This window comes from Eucyclogobius newberryi, unplaced genomic scaffold (assembly GCF_026437365.1).
Source record: "Eucyclogobius newberryi isolate DKJ021-1_F unplaced genomic scaffold, fEucNew1.0.hap1 SCAF_8, whole genome shotgun sequence".
In the NCBI taxonomy this organism is placed as follows: domain Eukaryota; kingdom Metazoa; phylum Chordata; class Actinopteri; order Gobiiformes; family Gobiidae; genus Eucyclogobius; species Eucyclogobius newberryi.
Genome location: NW_027316500.1, coordinates 25,842,868 through 25,864,940, shown reverse-complemented (window position 1 = coordinate 25,864,940; position 22,073 = coordinate 25,842,868). Strand labels below are relative to the sequence as shown.

Below are 22,073 nucleotides of genomic sequence, written 5' to 3'. Positions count from 1 at the left end.
GCACTGATCAGAGTTTAAAGGATCAACGTTTAAAGGATCAGATCAGAGTTCAAAGGATCAGAGTTTAAAGGATCAACGTTTAAAGGATCAGAGTTTAAAGGATCAGAGTTTAAAGGATCAGATCAGAGTTTAAAGGATCAGATCAGAGTTTAAAGGATCAACGTTTAAAGGATCAGATCAGAGTTTAAAGGATCAACGTTTAAAGGATCAGATCAGAGTTTAAAGGATCAACGTTTAAAGGATCAGATCAGAGTTTGAAGGATCAGAGTTTAAAGGGTTTGAACACACTGGATTTCAGATTTGAAACTGGCAACACAGATGAGCGGCTGATGTGAGGCTCGTTCTGTTTTCTGATTGGACAACCGTCGGTGTAACACCTCATTGGTCCAGTGTTCCATCAGAGTTTACACTGTTTATGTCATTTTAAACATAGACTTTAATACAAACAAGTGTTACTGCTGTTATGGACAATAAAAATAAGTGGCATTTCAATACTTCATTTTGTGTGTGTGGTTGACAACTAAGACTAATGTTTATGGCCAAATTCTGCTTCATAAGAATTGCAAAATGCCAAGTTTGAAGAAGATTTTTCAAGCTTTTCATGTAAAAATCAATATTTAAATTGAGTGATTTCTTACATAATATTAATACATTTATTCCTGCATGATTTGGGGATGTGACCAGTAAAATCTACATCTCCCGTACCACAACATGACGCATCAAAACAGCATCACGTCCCCCTCGTCACTTCTTCTATAGTCACACTGTCCCGTTATATCTTTACGTATGATTTAGAAGCTTAAAGACGCCTCTCGTCCTCGCGCAGAGTCTCATTTCAGAGCTCAGCGTCCACACGGGCTCGTTATATCCATCACGCGTATAGATGACAGAATCAATGGAGTGGAAATGGCCAGGCCAGGGCAGGATCCAGTCTCCGGGCGATCTGCGGGACGCTCCGGGACGCTCCGGGACGCTCTGGGACGCTCTGGGACGCTCCGGGACGCGTGCCTATGTGGGACAATCGCTCAATTTCAATCTCTCGCTGGCAGCCTGATCGTTGGGATTTAATTAGCATTGGACTGTTTTTTGGAGCGGCTGCAGTCGTGTGGGAAAACGAACAAACAACACGGACTTAAGACAATGGCATCATGTAAATAACCGTAACTCATGTAAATATCTTATTTTTAGTAGTTGAGTAGCCAAGATTCATTTAGATCAGGCATGTCCAAACTACGGCCCGGGGGCCAAATGCGGCACGCAGACCAATTTTTGTCGGCCCTACGGCTTCCTGCTAAGTTGGTCCAAACAACAACAAAATTCAAGCATTTTTATGTGATAACAACCTATTATTAATGTTCAAAGTATTATTAAAGGTGTGGAGGCTCATCGAACAATGACAAATGCAACATTTTTAAGTATTCACTTTCATATTCAACATTGTCGGGTTGTTTGTGGCCCTCTGCTCCATATAAGTTTCAAAATGTGACACCCCTGATTTAGATTGTAGGTCAAGATTATTTTAAATTCATACAAGTCAAATATTCTGGGAGTATAGCAAGGATTTATTACATTTCTGTTGCATAAAGTTTGACAAGGCCTTTCAAAATGCTTCATTGTACAGTCTTTTTCATCCATTCACGCCACACTTTATCGAGGTAAACAACTTCTGTAGCCACAGCTGCCCTGAGGTAAACGGACGAAAAGAGACACCGCCGATCTGTGCCATTTGCAGGCGTGAAATGCTTTGCCCGAGGACACAATGGCGAGATGGTGCGGAAGAAAACGCTAGAAAACTATGTCAAGCAACTACGTCACGCGCCTTTTTTCATTCTTTAATTTTAAGGCAAACTTTATTATCCTCTTCAATCTGCGTTTCAGTTTGATTCAGTTCAAATCTGGAACGGTCAAGATGTGAAACAGGTTCTACTCTTGACAATGTCCAAATCTAGACTAACAAACCGTTTTGTTTAGCAGCGCTTGTTTGAGTTTTATCTCATTGTATTGTGCATCTTTTCCTGTTCTGTAAAGCACTTTGAGTATTTTAAACTTAAATAAACTTCACTTCACACGTTTTTGTGGAACACTTTTACATCTCTAAGAACGTTTAGGAACATTTTGCATATCCATATCATTCAAAAAAGAAAACATAATGTAATAATTGTCAATATACTGTGATAATAAACAGATTTATTTGCTTTAAGCGTGAGTTTAAGACAAAAAGAGTTGGGAAACACTAGTTTGGCCTATGATTTTTAATTTGAAACAAGAAAAGTCAGTAACACCTTTAAACGAGTTACAGATCCGGTGCAAATCAAGACGCAATGCTCTAAAAGTGTACAAAACATCATCCTTTCTGCAGTGCAAGTTTGTTTTTTGGTGTGTTTCTCCCACTTCAGCACTTTGTAAAGACCCTGCGCATGTAATAGCAATTCTGTGGTCGTCCGGCTGCAGAAACGAGCTCGACTTACATTAAGAAGCAGCTAATGTCAAGAGCATATGGGATGAAATTGGACTCAGCCAGGATCAGCTTCCCCTCGTTCCTCCGCCGAACGTACTTTTAAAGGTCAATATGAGAAACAGATCACTATAGGAATAACAATACGCTCCACGGGCTTCTCAAAAACACCTAAAAGACGGCTCGAGCCAGATAAAATGCTGTTATACACATGTACGTGGAGGGTAAACAGATTGGCTGGAAATATGCTGGAGAAATCAATAGAACACGCTTCAGTTTCCAACACAATGTAAAAAAAATCGATAACGTTGTGATTGTGTGTTTGGGGCCTGAGGCGAGTGTCACTTTTGGGAATGTTAAAGATTCAGAAAACAGAATGAGAAGTTACACAATGTTTTAGTGTATTTTTCGACTAAATTCACTAATTAATAATGTCCTTTCATTTGAATTCAACGGGAATATTGTGTTAAAGTTGAGTAGACAAAAACGTCACAAAGGAAAAGTCGTCTTAAAACACATTTAGCAATATACATGGGTTTCAATTTACTGTTTATAGGTGTCTTTTTGGGGTATTTTCACTATTAAAAAGAGAAAATATTGAGTTTGAAACTGTTAAAAGCTATGTTAAAGTAGTATCAACAAAAAGATATCAAATTGAGTCATTTATGTATATGTAATGTCTTAAAACACATTTTCGACAATATTCATGGCTTCACGTTACTATTCAGAGGCGTCACTTTAAAGACTTATTATTCAAACGATATAATATTTAGTTTGAAGTTGATAATCGCCGTGACAGCCAGGTTTTCATCAGACTAAAACCCACGGATACAATTAGATCAATGATTAATATTGCATTTGTTTGACACTTTTCCTTTTTCCTGTGGACAGTTCCAACAAGAGAGGCATCGACCTGAGGTAAAACTCCACAAAATGACACGAATATGCAAATATTTATATCACCAGCTTTAGGTATATCTATTATTGGAGCGTAGTTTTATCAATCAATCAAACTTTATTGATATATAACGCTTTACAACAGAAGCAACTGAACCAAAGCGCATTAGTTAATGCATTAAAACATGTAAAAACAAGTCAAAACTGACACAGAAAACTGATTTTAGTCAAGTAAACATAAAGATAAAGTCCCACCAAAGTCGTGTTTTAATCAAATCACCTCAAGAACCGGATCAGAGTGAACAACAAACCAAAGAGTGAACGCGTTACTAAAGATGTGAACGAGCAGAACTGTTGTACATTTTGTCCTCAAATTAAAACGTATTCATCAGCTCAATTCTTACGTTATCGCTCGTTGCCGCTGGGTGAAACTAATGAGTCTAATCTATTTTCACTTCCCTCCAGACGCTCAAACAACAACAGTCAGTGAGATTCAAGGCACTGACACAAAACAGGGAGATTTGTCTTAAAAAAAGCAACAAAATCTACTTTTTACAACGATATTTTCAAAGTTTAAATCCGCCTTGTTCATAAACATAGCTCTAATTTCATCAAAACTTACTTGGTATAATATTTGCAGTAGCTATGTGTATAAAAATATGCAGATATAATAGTACAAATATACCGTATTTTCCGGACTATAAGGTGCCCCAGCCAAAAAATGCATAATAGAGAAGAAAAAAACATATATAAGTTGCACTGGAGTATGAAATGCGGTTGCAAGTTTGAAAATAACAAATAATATCACATATAAGTCGCTCCGGAGTATAAGTATATAATTATAAGTCGCACCCCAGGCTAAAACTATGAAAAAAGGTGCAACTTATAGTCCAGAAAATACGGTATGTAAAACAACCTGTAGTTATTGACAGTAGCCTCTTCGTTACATGGTTGCTATGTGAGAAAATCAATAGTTTAACTCAAATGATCGATCAGAAAATCACTGAACATATTTCCACGATTAGAGACAGTATCCATAGCAACGTGGCGCGGGCTAATCATGGACTGCGATTGTGGCAGAGGTTGCGACACACAGCGACCCTCACGAGTTCAAAGAGCAAGAACATAGGCCTAATAATGAGGACGTTTATGGGTCAGAAACATAAAAACAGAACAAAATAAAGTGTAAAGTTAATTATTTGGTTATTGTTTTTAATTTTAGAACAGAAATACCTCCAAATTCTACTACTGCAACTACTTTTCAATCTGCTTTTTCCACCTATGCACCTTGGCCTTGGAATAATTCACAAAAAAGACCTTGAATTGGGAGTTGTAGCTTCACGTTATACATTCAAAACATTGTAAATAAAAGTGTGTGGATTGAGAATAGAATATTATCTTATGTTTTTCTTGAGAGAGTTTTCATAATGTAATACAATCTACGCTTTACTCGGCCCTCTAAACATATAAACGAACACCGGATTACGCGACTTGCACAAAGCTTTATTGACTTCTCAGCGTTTGACACACGTCGACACACGTGGAGATCTCAAACTCTCTGCCAGGAACATCTGCTTTTACAGAGGAACGTCTGGAAACTGGAGGTAATGAAGTCATGGAGACGTCGTGTGACTCGCGGCGCTCGTCTGCAGCGGCTCCCCGAGCATTTTTCAACCGCTGAACTGGAAATAAGGCCCTTGATTGTTTACAGCGCCTGTGACGGCTTCTGAGTTTGGTGGAGTAGTCTCTGTGGTGAATATTTGTCACGGTTTGGCATCAGCGAAGTTGTGGCTTGGGTAAAAACTCAGCGCTACTTCCTGTGATTTTCGACGCAGAGACAGTTTGCAAAAAACAGTTACCGTATTTTCCGGACTATAAGTCAGTTTTTCATCGTTTTGGCCGGGGTGCGACTTATACTTATATTTATACTTATATACTGTACTTATACTTATACTCCGGAGCGACTTATTTGTGATATTATTTGTTATTTTCACACTTGCAACCGCATTTCATACTCAAGTGCGACTTATATATGCTTTTTTCTTCTCTATTATACATTTTTTGGCTAGTGCGACTTATACTCCAGTGCGACTTATATATGTTTTTTTTCTTCTCGGTAATAAAATAAAGCGCAATCAGATGTAATTATTCGTCAACTCATAGCTATTGTGTAATTGATATAGTTGTTGGCTTTTGTTTACAATATGGTTGCTAGGTAATAGAATTATGTTTGCTCGCGTCCAACCAGGAAGTAGCATAATAAGCATCACCACAATGGTTTAAATTGTGTTTAAAATTAAATGTGATTATGTTCACTTTCATCTGCACGTTTTTTACATCAGCACAACTGTCACGTGTGTTGCCATGGTTATTTCTTTGCAGAGAGGTGCGTGGATTAGCCAAAATGTTTACCGTAAGTATGACTATTGCGACTTAAGTAAGTAAAAATAAAAAAGCCCAAGAAATTAATCAAGTAAAACATATTTTTGGTGAATCATTACTGTCTGAACGTAACATCTGATTTATACATTTATGTTAACGTCATTGGAAGGAAAAACATAAAATACAGCACAAAAGTCTAGTATTTTCAAAGGATGGACACAAAAACGAGAAATCCAGTGTGAAGGCACCGCACAAGAAACACAAACGTTTAATTTGTTAAAATATTGACAACATAAAGCTTTTGTCACTCACAGTGGGAAGAGTAGTAACCGACACATTTACTCAAGCAAGAGGCGGTTACTTCAAAGAATATATCACTTAAAAAATAGGAGTAAATATGTCTGAAACGCTTGTCGAGATTGTAACGTTCGGTTGTTGCTGGTCCCAAAGTCACAAGGAAGTGTTTTATTCACTACAACGTCTAAATAATGAAATAAGAGAAGTATTTTACATGTTAAACACAGTTATTTGCGGTCACTAATATGCGGTCACTACACGGTCACTACATATGCGGTCACTACATATGCGGTCACTACATATGCGGTCACTACATATGCGGCCACTACATATGCGGTCACTACATATGCGGTCACTACATATGCGGTCACTACACGGTCACTACATATGCGGCCACTACATATGCGGTCACTACATATGCGGTCACTACACGGTCACTACATATGCGGCCACTACATATGCGGTCACTACATATGCGGTCACTACATATGCGGTCACTACACGGTCACTACATATGCGGTCACTACATATGCGGTCACTACATATGCGGTCCCTACACGGTCACTACATATGCGGCCACTACATATGCGGTCACTACATATGCGGTCACTACATATGCGGTCACTATACAATCACTACATATGCGGTCACTACACGATCACTACATATGCGGTCACTACACGGTCACTACATATGCGGCCACTACATATGCGGTCACTACATATGCGGTCACTACATATGCGGTCCCTACACGGTCACTACATATGCGGCCACTACATATGCGGTCACTACATATGCGGTCACTACATATGCGGTCACTATACAATCACTACATATGCGGTCACTACACGATCACTACATATGCGGTCACTACACGGTCACTACATATGCGGTCACTACATATGCGGTCACTACACAATCACTACATATGCGGTCACTACATATGCGGTCACTACATATGCGGTCACTACACGATCACTACATATGCGGTCACTACACGATCACTACATATGCGGTCACTACACGGTCACTACATATGCGGTCACTATATATGCGGTCACTACACAATCACTACATATGCGGTCACTACATATGCGGTCACTACATATGCGGTCACTACACGGTCACTACATATGTGGTCACTACACGGTCACTACATATGCGGTCACTACATATGCGGTCACTACATATGCGGTCACTACATATGCGGTCACTACACGGTCACTACATATGCGGCCACTACATATGCGGTCACTACATATGCGGTCACTACATATGCGGTCACTACACGATCACTACATATGCGGTCACTACATATGCGGTCACTACATTTGCGGTCACTACATATGCGGCCACTACACGATCACTACATATGTGGTCACTACACGGTCACTACATATGCGGTCACTACATATGCGGCCACTACATATGCGGTCACTACACGATCACTACATATGTGGTCACTACACGGTCACTACATATGCGGTCACTACATATGCGGTCACTACACGATCACTCAGTGGTGTTTTTCCCTCTCTGTCCTTTCCACTTCCTCTCCGTTCAAAGGCTCCAGCTCCTTCTTCTCCATCATCACCTCGTCCCAGGCTCTGCTCCGTCAGGAAGTGTCAAAACCGCAGCCAAAACCAACGCCCGCTCACAACCCTGCGCACTTTTATTCACCCTCCATCTCTGCGGGACAGTGAGACAGTAACCCAAGTCCAGCTGAACGCGTCCTGTCCGTCTCGTTCTACGGATTGAGCCGCCGTCGTCCCATCGGTGATTGAGCAACACAATCTGTCCCGTCTCGAGTAACACCTCTCCCACCGGGACGCCAACCCCCCCGCCCTCCCGTCCTCAGAAAACAGAAGCCAGCTCGGGTTTAGCCTGCGTTTTCGAGACCACCCTGACGGGACCGATCAAAACAAAGCACAGAATGACGGTTCAAAGTTGGACAGAAAATCGAAAAATCTGAAGGTATAGAATGTACGGACGATTGTATCTAAGAAGTAAATGACATTCACATTGCATTATGACTCTTTGTGGAAGTAGAACAATGAATACTACAGATACTGGCTAACTAGTTTGGTTTATTCCTGGGTAAAGGTGTGTTAGAGGTGTTTTAGTGCTCTCGGTGCTCTTCTACGATGCACGGTCTTTTTCAGGCGAGTGGCTGGTTGTTCTCTCTGTTTCTCGCTCTTCTGGGCAGCAGGCTTTGGCGATGAACTGTTTGTGTTTGTCTGTTCAGCGATTACATCTTGTCTTTCATCTTTTTCATGACTCTAAGGGAGTTGGCAGCTTCCCGTTTGAGTTGCACACTGTCCTGTACTCCAGTATTGTAGATAGTGGATTTCCTCGTGGGCCTTGTTTTGATCTTCCAGCTGGTTTTCTTTCTTCTGGAGAGCAGTGTTGACCTCTCTTGATTCCAGGTCTTTTCCTTCTCCATGACTCTGTAGACGAGCTGCTGTTGGAGTTGAACATTGTCCTGTACTGCAGTATTACAACGGCTATCATCATGAGCAATTTACTCTTCCAGCTGGTTTTCTTTCATCTGGAGAGCAGTGTTGACCTCTCTTATTGACAGTTAAAGTAATAGTTTTTCCTGACTCTATAGCTTCTGGTCCAATGACACGGTGTCTTGGACCTGATCCTTGACCAGCGCGCTCTCCTCAGGTGAAGCAAGTGTCTGGACCAGGGGGCTTTCCTCTGATGACTATGAGGGGTCTGGTCTCCTTGGCCTCGGGCTCTTGAGCTCCCTCTGTTGGCGCGGGGCAGAGCAGAGCCTCCAGGTCAAAGTCCTGGTGGTAGAGGTGTTCATTATCCTCAGACGTGTGGAGATGCCGGGGCGTCACGGTGATAGAACTCGTGCCATTCTCGTGTGACTTCAGCTGTGGACCGAGCGATGAGTCTTCAAAACAGAACCTCCAGTGACATAAACACGTTCTACCTTCTATTAAAACATCGTCTCTATTCTGATCGGATCTGTCCATGATTTCAGAGATGTCAGAAGTGCACAGCTGTCACGGCAACGAACAATTCAAAACTAAATGAGACCACATCACGTGCTGTCTCTGATGATGATTGAGAGTTTACTGTAAACCCTTTGCCTTTGACCATAAAAGCAACAATTTTCTTGACCATTCCAGTGACGTTTCAATTTATCTGCCTGGTTAACGTTTGACTATTTATTTAAATCTTATTAAAGAGAAAGCATTGCATTTGATTACAACAAGCAATAAATAAGAGCTTTGAATTCATTGATTTTCCACCACAATTCTTTCTCTAACTCTAATTAGTCTCAATAATTAGCAGTTATCAACCCTGAATTATTCCTAAACTCTTTGTTCATTATAAATTAAGTCCTTCTTCATATATTAAGTGTTATTAAAGTGTAGTTTTGCTAACCATGAAAGGCTTTGTCAAGGAAATACATTTTCCACATTTCTGTAGTGGCTTAAAATGTGATGTTTCTATATTTTTAATGAACAGACAGTACAAAGGTTCCTGTGGGCTCACTGTGGGTTCAAAGGGTCGAGTTCAAGCATAGACTATACATTTGCGAGGTTTGATTCCAAGCACAAAATATATTAAAAAAGCAATAAGTTGTTGAGTATTTTCCACTACTGCTGGTTTCCTCTGTCCTGTGCAGGTGAATGTTCCTCGTCACGCTCTTGTTTACACGGTTACACAAAACACATGTACCTCATTCACAGAGAAAAACACACACACACATACACAACACACACACGCACACACACACACACACACACACACACACACACACACACACACATGCGCGCACACGCACACGCACACTCTCTCACACACACACACACACACACACACACACATGCACGCACACGCACACGCACACTCTCTCACACACACACACACACACACACACACACATGCACGCACACGCACACTCTCTCACACACACACACTCACACACACACACACACACACACACACCAGACAACACAAAAGCCCTGAAGCCAATGTCTCTCCGGAAACAAGCTGCACATGCTTAACGTGGCTTTTGTTTGAACAATACATTCATGTTCCAGGGCCACACACAGAAGAACATGTAAAGTATACACAATTTAATATTTCAGTCTAACGGTTATTGTGAGAATAAACATTGCCATAATTAACAGCACCAAAACAACAATAAAACCCTAACTTTTCCCTCTCATTTCCTTAACACTCTTCAGTATGTGACTTCATGAACTCAAACTTTCTGAATGATTGATTTGACAGAAAAAAGATATTAAAAAGCACTTTACGTTTTGTAAGTGTAAAAGGTGAGCAGAAAGGACTTAATCTCGCTTCCAAAATCATCACATTTCTTTTGACTGAACTTAAAAAAGTCTAAATTCAGTTCGAAAATGGTCACTTTTCTATTAATTGAATTTAAAAAAGCATATTTATTTTTCTTCTTAAAAAGTCACGATTATATATCTTTTGTCTTTTATATTATGACCTAAATAAACACAATTTTGTTAATAGTCTTGACACACCTAATACGCACAACCCCATTATACAAAACCAATAAAAGGACAAAATAAACCTGGACTAAAACGCCACTCGAATAAGAGTAAAACAGGTCTAAACTGGGCTCAATCCAGGACCAAACTAAAACACGTGAACTATTCTCTTCATCTTACTGCGATTCCGGCGTTTACTTTAACCGTGACGACGGAAAAAGCGGCATAAATCCCACACGTCCCGGTGAACACGTCCACACTCGGGTCTAATGATAGCGTCGGGGCGGCTGTGACTAACGCTCGGTCCACCTGAGAGGAGGAAATCAAACCCAGACAATGGAAAACCTGAGTGACTCACACCTGGAGGAGGCGAAAGAGGAAGTGATTTGTGCCTGTGTTTTAATTAGACATTGATTAGAGGTCTGAGGAAAAGGCAGTGGATTTAGATGTATTTTGCGTAATTTCTGGTTTAACTAACAAACTGTCGCGTGGTGGTTTTACATTTTGTTCACAGTAAACAGAGATTTGAGCAGAGATCGAGGGGAGATAAAGACATATGTTCTGTGCACTTAAGCCTCAAATGTCGAGCAACAGAGGATTACTCAGACAAGCGTGAATCACTCAAAATACAACTTTTAATAAATGAACGAGCGGAAACCGATAGAGCACGGCTAAAGCTCAGGAAAGCTTGTTTTTTAACGTCTCATTTAAAGTAATGTGTTAAAGGTTATCTGTTAAAAATGAAACTGTTCTGAGATGCAAGCGCTTTAACAACAAACAATACAGTTTTAAAATCAACTCTAAAATGAATGAGGAGCCAGTGCTGTAAGCATAAAATAGGTTTTGAACTAACTGTAAGCGTGACAGGCTAGCTTGTTAGCTTGTTAGCTTGTTAGCGTGTTAGCTTGTTAGCGTGTTAGCTTGTTAGCGTGTTAGCTTGTTAGCTTGTTAGCGTGTTAGCGTGTTAGCTTGTTAGCTTGTTAGCGTGTTAGCTTGTTAGCTTGTTAGCTTGTTAGCGTGTTAGCTTGTTAGCGTGTTAGCTTGTTAGCTTGTTAGCTTGGCTGATCCCAGTGTACAGTGCATCACAGAAGTCATGACGTGTAGAGATAAAAGCACGGATCGCCCGCTCCAGGACGCTAAAAGATAAAACCTATTTGAGTCTAGATAAAAGCCAGCGGTGGTAAAAACTACATTCAAACACTGCATTCATCTGCTTCTCAAACTTAAAATCTACATCAAGCTTGGTGTGTGAGGGTTTAAAAACAGCTATTTCCATTTTTGACCCATTCAGATTTGGGGGGGAAGAAATCAAGATTTTTCAAAATTTTCAAAGATAGAACAAGACCAGAGGGAATACAATAGAGAGAAAAAAAATAATTATATTAAAACAGTATAAACTTAAAACTAAAAACTAAATTGGTGATCTTCAATTTTTGTCTGAATGTGAATTTTCCTAATATCCAATATAATGTCTGTCCAAATACATTGTTTTGAAATCCAGCGGAATGGAAATGTCAAATATCATATATCCGTATATATACAGTATATATATCCGTAAGACTTTATTGATCTCAATCCAAAAGCTCTGAGCAACAGGACAATCCCATAACACGTGACAGTGCCTCCTGCTGCCACACCCTCTCCAACAGTCTGCACTTCCCTGTGAGGAATGCGCACTTTGACCTGGGGTTATTAAGAAACCAGACACACTTTTCCAACAGAATTCCCTCCAAACATGTGACCCTGTGGTTCTCCAGTGAGATGTACATTAACAGGTTTGGGAAATCCATAGCCAGGACGTCCTCCAGACACTTCAGGAGGGGCGCACGGGAACTACTTTTGTGTTGAATTGTTTGCAAACATGAGCAATTCAAAATCAGGATACGTTTAAGAAATGTCATGTACCTACAAAAGAATAAATAAAGTTTTAACAAATTTGACTTATTACTAGGCTAAATGTAATGTATAGGGAAAAAAAAAACATAGATAAACATATGAACGCGTATATATATATTGTAAACAAACAGTTCAAGTCAAGGTTAAACCAGTAAAATATGAAGTGTGCAGTGTGCGCCTTTTCACTGGCTCCACATTGTGTTATTGGGTCAGAGGTGTCTTATAAATGCCTTTATATGAGATTTCCTGTATTTACTGGCAACACTTCATATTAAAACCAGTGCAAAGAGCTACGTACCAGCAGCAGCGCCCACACCCCAAACCGTCCCAGGACGCTGGCGCTGGACCCGCTGTAGAAAAGGATGATCTTCCCGGCCTGAAGAGGAACAAAATGGGTGAATGTAGAGACAATCGTAAGACTTCTTGTTCAAGTAGTTGGTCTAGTTCAGGTTTAGTTCTGAGTTTAGTCCTAGTTTTGTTCCAGTTTCGATGTGATTAAAGTACAATAGGGAAAGCAGCGTTAGTCCTGGTCTAGTTCAGGTTTAGTTCTGAGTTTAGTCCTAGTTTTGTTCCAGTTTCGATGTGATTAAAGTACAATAGGGAAAGCAGCGTTAGTCCTGGTCTAGTTCAGGTTTAGTTCTGAGTTTAGTCCTAGTTTTGTTCCAGTTTCGATGTGATTAAAGTACAATAGGGAAAGCAGCGTTAGTCCTGGTCTAGTTCAGGTTTAGTTCTGAGTTTAGTCCTAGTTTTGTTCCAGTTTCGATGTGATTAAAGTACAATAGGGAAAGCAGCGTTAGTCCTGGTCTAGTTCAGGTTTAGTTCTGAGTTTAGTCCTAGTTTTGATGTGATAAAAGTACAATAGGGAAAGCACCCTTAGTCCTGGTCTAGTCCAAGTTTAGTTCCAAATGTTTGATGTAGTGTGTGACAAGTCAGTTTAAAGGTGCACTAACTTTTTTCAGGTCTGCTTGTTTCTAGAATGTTCCGAAGTATAGCATTAAACTTAATTAGCTCCACAAAGACGAGCAGGTGAGTTACAGCTCAGATCTGTGGAGAGGCGACGCCGCTAACACTAAGAATCCATGTTTTTCATAGCATTTTAAAGCATTAAAACACCTATATTAGAAAAAATAAAAATGTTTAATGCTATACTGTGGAAAATTCCAGCCAAAACTTGCTCTTATTTGATTTGGCTGGTTTTATTGCTTTAAATGAGGAGCTAGTGGAGCTGAAAAGAGCATTATTTTATATTTGTAGTGTATTTTGACGTGTATTTTGCAGCACTTTGTTTATAAAATGTGCTCGATGAATAAATAGGATTGGACCCGACAAAACAATCAACCCCATTTGTTTTGTTTCTTTCTCGTTTTCCGGTCGGTGACATCGTTAGCGTCGCACATGTCGCTAACGTCTGATCATAAAACGTGCGTAGACGCCGCTAAACGCCGCTAAACGCTCGCTCATGTCTCTTGTCCTTGAGGAAACCCGATAGGCCTGGGACAGCGGCGTCAGAGGCTCGTCACGTTCGGCCTCGTCCCGCTGAACCAGATGTGAGCCGTAAGTCACACGCGCTCCCTGATTAATTTGGTGATGATAAATGGGTTTCGGCTGCAGACGTTAGCGACGGTTAGCTAATCGCAACACTGCAAAAAACAAAACACCAAAAAAAAACAAATGCCTCGTCAAAAATGTCGAAATGACCTCAGAATCTTTATTATTGTTATTTGAATTGTTTTGACAAGTTTAGATTTTTGAAAGTTTTTAGGCCAAGACTTTTATACTTGTTGATCTTTATCTGAATCTTTTCTATTCTACTCAATTCTCTCAGATTTTATGCTTTATTGCTCATTTTGCACAGTAGTAACTAAAGGCAGTATAGAGTACTTTGTCAAATGTGTTTTCAATTTAATTTGGATTGTAAGATATATATTTTTGATTGTATGTTGTATTTGTTTAGCCCTGAGTAAAAAAAAAGAAGAAAAAAAGTAAAAAAAAACATAACAAAAACTTGATTAATATTCCTATTCAGGTCATTTTAACGTTATCACAAAAAAAACTGAAGACACAAATTGCACCGATGATCAAAAACTGGACTATAATTGACATGGGGAAGATGTAAAAAAAAATCTAATCAAATTTGACTAAATGGCACGTTTTTTTTTTTGTAGAAAAAACAAAACAAAAAAAAACCCTTTTTAAAAATCATGAAAAACTTAAATGAAGGTTACCACTCTTTTTTTCAAAACACATTTTTCTTGAACAAAACAGAAACAACAAACTAAACAGGACCAGAGAGTGAAAAGATCAAATCAAAAGGAAATTGGAAATAAATATCAGTTCAGCGCATTTCCCCCAATGTATAGATCCGACCTGTCCAAATGTCACTTCAGTTTGTCCACGTTTAGGTCAGTTTTTCCATTTTATAAAGGTCCTTCAGTCGACTCAGTTCCCGTCATCCATTTCTGCAGCCAAAAGTACACTCCAGATATCCATTCATCATCTCCATCGCTGGAGTCCTCCATCTGACGTTTACTCCTCTGATTCCTCGTCTTTAAACTCGATCACATGACCACGCTCTAAAAAAGACATGTCCAAACTACGGCCCGGGGGCGGAATGCGGCCCTCAGACCAATTTTTGTTGGCCCTCTGGCTTCCTGCCAAGTTGGTCCAAACAACAAAAATAAGTAAAAACTGGGAAAATTCAAGCATTTTAATGTTACACAAACCTATTATTAATATTCCAAGTCGTATTAAAGGTGTGGAGGCTCATCAAAACTATGTCAAATACAAAATTTCGAATGATTCACTTTATCATTCAACAAATTCAACATTGTCGGGTTGTTTGTGGCTCTCGGTTAAAAAAACCCTGCTCTAATGGGTAAAATACAACGTAGAAACTCCTGGTGGTGTTTTGCAGTGAAGGCAGAGGGCACCTGGTCTCGCGGTCGTGGCGTGTGGATGGACAGGATCAGCGAGAACAGTCCACTGGGGATAAAGTAATGCTGCAAACACAACTGGTTAGGAGGGGCACCGGCTGGACCAGGACCTCCAGTCTGAGGAGCTGAGGAGGGACTCAGACCCTGGGAGATATCGCCAATGAAGAAAGGCAGCTGTGCGTCCACAAACAGGCGGGAACGCAGCCCACGGAGAAACGATTCAGGGTCGAATTGATCTCAACTCGGCAGTGTAATATGGATAATGCATGGATAGGAATTCAGGGTGATTCAGTTATGCCGTCCTATTTTTTAAGTTATTTACAATGTTTAAGCACTGTACAGTACATTAAATCAGTGTTTTTCAGCCTTTTTTTTCAAATAGCACATTTTGTACACTTTTAAATGTATAATGCATGAAATATGATCTGTTAATGAGTCTGGATCTTTAAATTAGGCATTTGTGATCGTTTTGTCTTCTTTTTTGGTGCAAAAGTTTGCCAAGGACACTCCAAAATGGCAACTTATTCAATTAAACGTAAATGTAAATCTGTAAACTCACATTTTTCAAGGCACAATACTGTAAAAAAACATATCTACATGAGTCAATACTATTCAAATTCAGAACGTTGAGTAGTTTTGAATATAGTTTATACAGTTTGTCCTCAATTAAGTACTAGTAGGTGGACACTTTTTGCATTTTTTGTGAACTTTACATCAGTGTAATTTTGAGTGGTTTGCACCTTATGGAGGGTCACGCTGTGATAAATATGAGAATATAGTTGATGACATTCGATGAGTCTCACCTGCATCCCCAGAAAGCCCAACAGGACAGAGTTGATTGTGCCCAGAACGCCCTCGGGGTCAAAGGGCAGCGTCGTCCGATACAACTCCTGCCAAACAAACGTGACTTTATATGTTTTATGTGAATATATAATGTACAAGTCCAACATGCTTCACTCACTCTGCACGTGGGATATCGGAACATGTTGTCTCCAAACATCCAGCGGTCGATGAAGCCTGCAGCTCCCCCAGTGCAGTCTGGGTAAAGACCGTCGTCCCCGATTCCACCTGCTCCCAGATAACCTCTACAAACACAACATATCCATTCTATTCATGCACAATTAGTTAGTTCTGTTCATGTTTTAGTTTTATTAAAAAAAACTAGAACAGCTGGACTTATTCTAACAGCTGAGGTTTTCAAAAACAAAGACCCTGAAGAAGGTGTTAACGAGACGTCTGCTGTTAAATTAAACTGTAATTAATAATAATTATAATTAATATGAAGCTATATTTTCATTATTTTTTCATAACTGATAATTGAATAATTGTTTGATTGTAAAATTATGAAGGTTTTTTTCTAACTTTTGGGGGGGAAAAACTCTAATTGCGATTCATATTTGATTTGCAGATAATGTTTTGATGATTCTGTTCACATTCAAACATGCACAATAGCATTAACATTGGAGAACAGACTTGAAATCTGAACTGACAAACTAATCCAAGAATCCAATACATTTCTAAACAGTGTTACCAGGTTTTGTAAGGAAATTATGTGAGTCAAAGTTGCTAATTGCGACAATTCATATTTTTATTCTATTGCGATATATCTTGCAGCCCTACAGCACATCAATACATTTGTGCATTTTGGAAGATTAATGGACTTAACTGTGACTATTCGACAAAAAAAAAAAAAAAATTGTAGCTGTATTTTAATCATTGTAATGGTTGTCTGGACAATACAGTACACATTTTAAAACACATACAGACACTTTTTACAACAAAGACGGCATTTTTCAATCAAATTCATTCAGATGTTCCTCAATAATAGACTTTATTTGTTGGTTTTCTCCATCTAGAACCCTTCTGGTGACATTTATTTGGCTTAAAATGCATTTAAAAGGTCTTAATGTACAATAGAAACAATCGTTTGACTAGTCGACTACTAAAATAATCATCAGTTGCCGCGCTAATCGAGAATGGCTCCGCCCCGAAGACCAAGACGACAAAAATAAGGAACTCCCTCTCTTAACACTCATTGTCCAGTCGGTGCAAATGAAACACACGAGCTCGGTCCAGCTTTCGTCCCGGCGAAGCCATGTGAGGTCAGGCAGAGGCACGGGGAAACAACAGGCTGAAACCAGAGGGGAGATGGAGCGGGGAAGATGGATCCTTTGTCTGCGCCGCTCTCATTGCACATGACAGACCGAGATTGGCTAATTATACTGTGCGAAGCCTCCAGCGCCGCGCCATAAATCACAAACTCATAACAACAACACAAGGCTACAGAGAATCTCACCTCGGACAATGAATAAACGCGCACTTTTAGCATACGTGCGCCGGGCTGCTTCGCCATCGCCGGGACCATTACTCAAGTTCAAATAAAACTGCTTTTTCTTATTCATTTATGCTCTGGCTGTGTCTGGTATCTATAAGTTCAACACTAAAGATTATTAGACAACACGTTCAGTATCTTTTTTACCATCATAACTTGCGAGAGCTGAGTCCAAATTGACCCTCAAACAGTTAAATAAATGTTAATAAAGAAACAGTCATAAGTGCATCTGACAGGTTTGTATAATTCATTCATTTTTACGTTATTTGGAGCAATATTACACGTTTACATGTATCAAGTAGCAGTTTGTCATGAAAATATGTTTAAAATTCATAAAACACATTTGTCTGGCCATATTACACAACATAAAGGTGTTTTTTTGGTCTTCTTTATTTGTTAAATAAGAATTTCTGTGACATTAGAGAAGGTTTTGCGCTCTAATGTGAGTAACTGTATTCAGGTACTCTTTTGTTTGGTTGTATTCAGAACAATCACTTTTCTGAAATCAAAAGAATACATTGTGGTGACTGATCATGTAACTAAGGCTTCAAACTGTGCAGTAATGATTGTAATATAATAAATAATAAATAATAAACTAGATACTGGTAATGTAACTCAATGTGAAAGTTCAGAACAGAACTCCAATGGGACCGTATCATTTTTATGCAGGTATTCAGTATTTTCTAACTAAATACATTTTCTTCCAACACTTGATGGTTGCTAGGTAACTATTATGGAATTTTCCAGTATGATGTGTGTGATAATTTACAAACAGGAAGCAAAGCTATAAACCCAAAACATGGCTGAACTGGTATGAAATGTGTACATTCTTTTGCAAAATCGTAAAGACATTTCTCATAATAGTGTTTTAGTAAAATGATATGTCCAACTTTACACTTGAAGACGCCCACGTGCCCTGAGGACAAGGTCTGCCACACGCTCGTCTCCATGGAGATGTTATTGCTTTGCCTGTAATGTTCCGAAGTGCAGCTTTAAACTGATCTAACTTGCATTGAATCAGTTGCACGTCTTTTTATTGCCAAAGAAATACCTCTAAAAACATACTTCTTACTGTGAGTGGGCTCGTCTCTCCACAGATCTGACCTGTAATTTGGCCTTCTTGTCTCCATGAAGGTTTAATGCTGCAGCGTGGAACATTCTAGACAAAGCAATCATACGGTCATTGAGAAAAGGTGACGTTTTAAAGCTTGTTTTGTTTTCCTTTTATTCTATTTAAATCAATCTCTTAAAAGCCTTTGTTTAGTAAGTAAGTAAGTTAGTTAGTTAATTAGTTAGTTAGTTAGTTAATTAATTAGTTAGTTAGTTAGTTAAGTGTGTTAGTTTTGCTGTAATTCTATCAACTGGACAAACGTTTTAAAGAGTGACTAGGTTTCGACACTCATCCAAGTAGTTTCTTCAGTTCTGGCAGAGCAAATGCAGAGTTTTCATATCGTGAATAAAAACTGTGATCTGCATTAGCCGCACTTTTTACGCATAAGAAGGGAAGCGCATGATCCTTTTTAACTTCTGCAGCTTCTTCGTTTGCGTGCTTCCAGGAGGTCAAACGAGGCACTTTCGGAGAGATGGAAACTCTCTGCGCTTTCACATTAAGAGCTCATAATGACTTTTGGATCCGCGCTTCACAAAACAACAGCCGTGATTTAGGTTCGGAGTTTCCTAATTAGAGGAAGCAGCATTTGGAAACGAAGCGAGTTTCGGGAGAGTCGCTTTACTCGTGAGTGATGCATTATCTAACTCCGTAAGTCTGTGAAGTAACGGAGCGGCAGGTCGGTGGCACTTTCGCCTCACGGCAAGAAGGTCTCGGGTTTAATTCTTGAGTTTATTGTCTAAAAACAGTGTTCGTTGGATGGATCGATGCAGAGGAGTTTAGCATGGCTCTTCACTCAGATGTATGAAGTGTTCCTCATTAACAAAAATAAATTAAAAAAGGCATTGAAGACCTGATGAATTATAAAATGAAACGTGGTTAGTCGTGCGGTCGTTCTGCAGAGATATTGGAATCTCGAACAAAACACGGTACGTTTCTGAGGCAAAATATCGCCTGTTCATTGTCGAGAATCTCTAAAATTATGGCAGCATCGCTAACCTTGACCACAGCAGGACAATCTTACGGTCAACTAGTCCTGACAAAGACTCTGACTAAAGATCTGGGGTCTCATTTATAATAGTTGACGTGGAATTCGTACATTTGTTTCATTTAGCTCAAATCAGAGTTGTTGTTTTATTACATTTTTTGGTTCATTTCCATGTCAAATCCTCTCTTCATACATCACAAACTTAATAAAAACTCCCGTACGCACCATATTTGTACATCCATATGCTTTATAAATGAGATCCCTGGCCTTACACCGACGAATCGTGTCCGTACCAAACATTTAACATCAACAACAAAGGTATTATAAATGAAAAGAACTCTCCACGCCGTTACCCTCGTACGTATAAACAGCCATAATGCCTTTCCTTCCGTCAGGATATTAGAAAAAGGGCGAACAAAGAGTGACGTGATCATATCCGAGGCCAAACGAGCGGCAGAGAGAAGAAAAGGGGAGAGATGAAAAGGAACCTGTCAAAGTCTCCGTCTGTGTCATCGTGAGAGCAAACGTGATCTATTCAAACTCTACAGCTGCTGACGACTTGTACGCTGCATCACATCGTTGTCACGTGTCATTACGCGGGGACTCGATCATGTGGAAGCTTTCTCATGGTAAAGACGCAGAAGAGATGTAGAAATATAAGTTCTGCTTGTGAGATCTGTCTTTAAGCTGCAGTACGCGACTTTTCTCTTGTAAAAAAGTAATTGTTTGCAGGTTTCGGTCTCACACAATCGACAAAAAGACTGAAATTGGACGATGAATTGACACTGAATCAGATCTAAACTAAATGGTTCGCAGTGTCAATACCGAATAAAACTGGATATTTTCTTGTCTGTGGAGGGAATTATGGTCCTTCAAAACTGGCAGCCTTTGCGATTTACTAATTGCATCCACACACCATTAATCCTGCTGATTCTAAGTCATTGCACATCGTCGTGATTTGGACTTACGTGGGGCAGTTTGGCACCGGGAGCAGAAAGGTGAGGCACAACCACAGAGTAACCAACAGGACCACGGCGACCCACTGGGGCCAATACAGCGTCAAGTCCTGCAACGGTTTCTGCCACAAAAGTTCAACAGAGTTAAAGCCGCCGAAATAAACAGGTCAACTCCAATCTACGCCGCAGCAGGAGACGAGACGGGAAACCGGCGGCGTCTGCGTCTCCGCGAACGCGCCGGTGCCACTTCGACTCGCTCGAGGTCGACTGGCTCCTCGGAGGTGTCTCACCGGCCTGAGCGGGACCGAGATCAGGCCCCAGGAAGTCTGGAGCAGAGCCAGGACGAGGTAGGTGAAGCCCAGACGCTGCAGCACCCCGGGGACCCTCAGCCACGACCACGACACTGCAACGACAGGAGGGTCCAGAGAGAGTCATCGTCAGCGTCATTATTATAGGCAGGTTATTTCTCTCTTAGCCTCAATAAAGCAAAACACTAATACTTAAAGGCGCAATGGACAATTTTTCGGCGATTTGAGAACGCAGGCGGAAGTGTGGACTGATACAACACACACGTGCGTTTGTTTATTAGCGCAACGGATCTCATCGCATCTCTCGTCTCCCGTAGATTTCCGTCTACTTCTGAGTCAGCTCGAACAGTCTTTCTCTGTCTTCATTTTGCCCCGTACACTGAGAGAACTATATTATGATAGATCAATGCGCTTGGACACGCGGAAACGTGGGGACGAGCCACACTCGGCTGCAGGTGAGCGGTAGGTGCGTTTTATGATTGATACGTGGCAGGACTAATCGGCAGTCCACGCCACGAGGAAATAAGACTCAGATTTGGGCCAAAAAAATCGTCCATTCAACCTTTAATTAATGATGAACAACTAGTTATTAAAAATGATTCAGCCTTAGTAACTAATTAAGAGGCTATTAGGATATGAGTATTGATACTTACTAACCCGTAATAAGCTGTTCGTTCATGCTGTAGCACGCTGGCTTCTCTGCTGTTCTAATATTTAGTTTTAAGTCAATTTTATCCACAGTTTTGTCCTCCTTTTGGGTTAGTTTGCGTGAGTAGATTGGAACTTTTGAAGAAATTGTGTCCTGTTTTAGGTTATCTGAATAGTCCAGTTGTAGACCTGGTTTAGATCAGGTGTATTTGTCGGTTTGAAGTATACTTTTTGCAGACGGTAGCACTTCCTGCAGTGGGTTTAGAGGGGACTTTACAGGTTAAACATAGGACTGGAATAGCTTTTTGCCAAATGTCAATCCCAGCTCAATCCCCTTATTCAACACTGTATGGTCCAAATATGTGCCACATAATATTCCACAGGGATTT

At 40.1% G+C, this 22,073-nt stretch overlaps 1 protein-coding gene across 1 annotated transcript in view; it reads right to left on the bottom strand.

Moving 5' to 3' along the window:
• Positions 1-22,073, bottom strand: part of LOC140351642 (heparan-alpha-glucosaminide N-acetyltransferase) — a 61,545-nt gene that overhangs the window by 7,235 nt on the left and 32,237 nt on the right. Inside the window, exons 11-15 of the mRNA XM_072437561.1 lie at positions 21,019-21,131; positions 20,741-20,850; positions 16,306-16,429; positions 16,148-16,234; positions 12,710-12,787 (exon numbers count right to left, since the gene is read on the bottom strand). Of these exons, the coding sequence (XP_072293662.1) occupies positions 12,710-12,787; positions 16,148-16,234; positions 16,306-16,429; positions 20,741-20,850; positions 21,019-21,131 (512 nt within the window). The remainder of the gene's footprint in view (positions 1-12,709; positions 12,788-16,147; positions 16,235-16,305; positions 16,430-20,740; positions 20,851-21,018; positions 21,132-22,073) is intronic.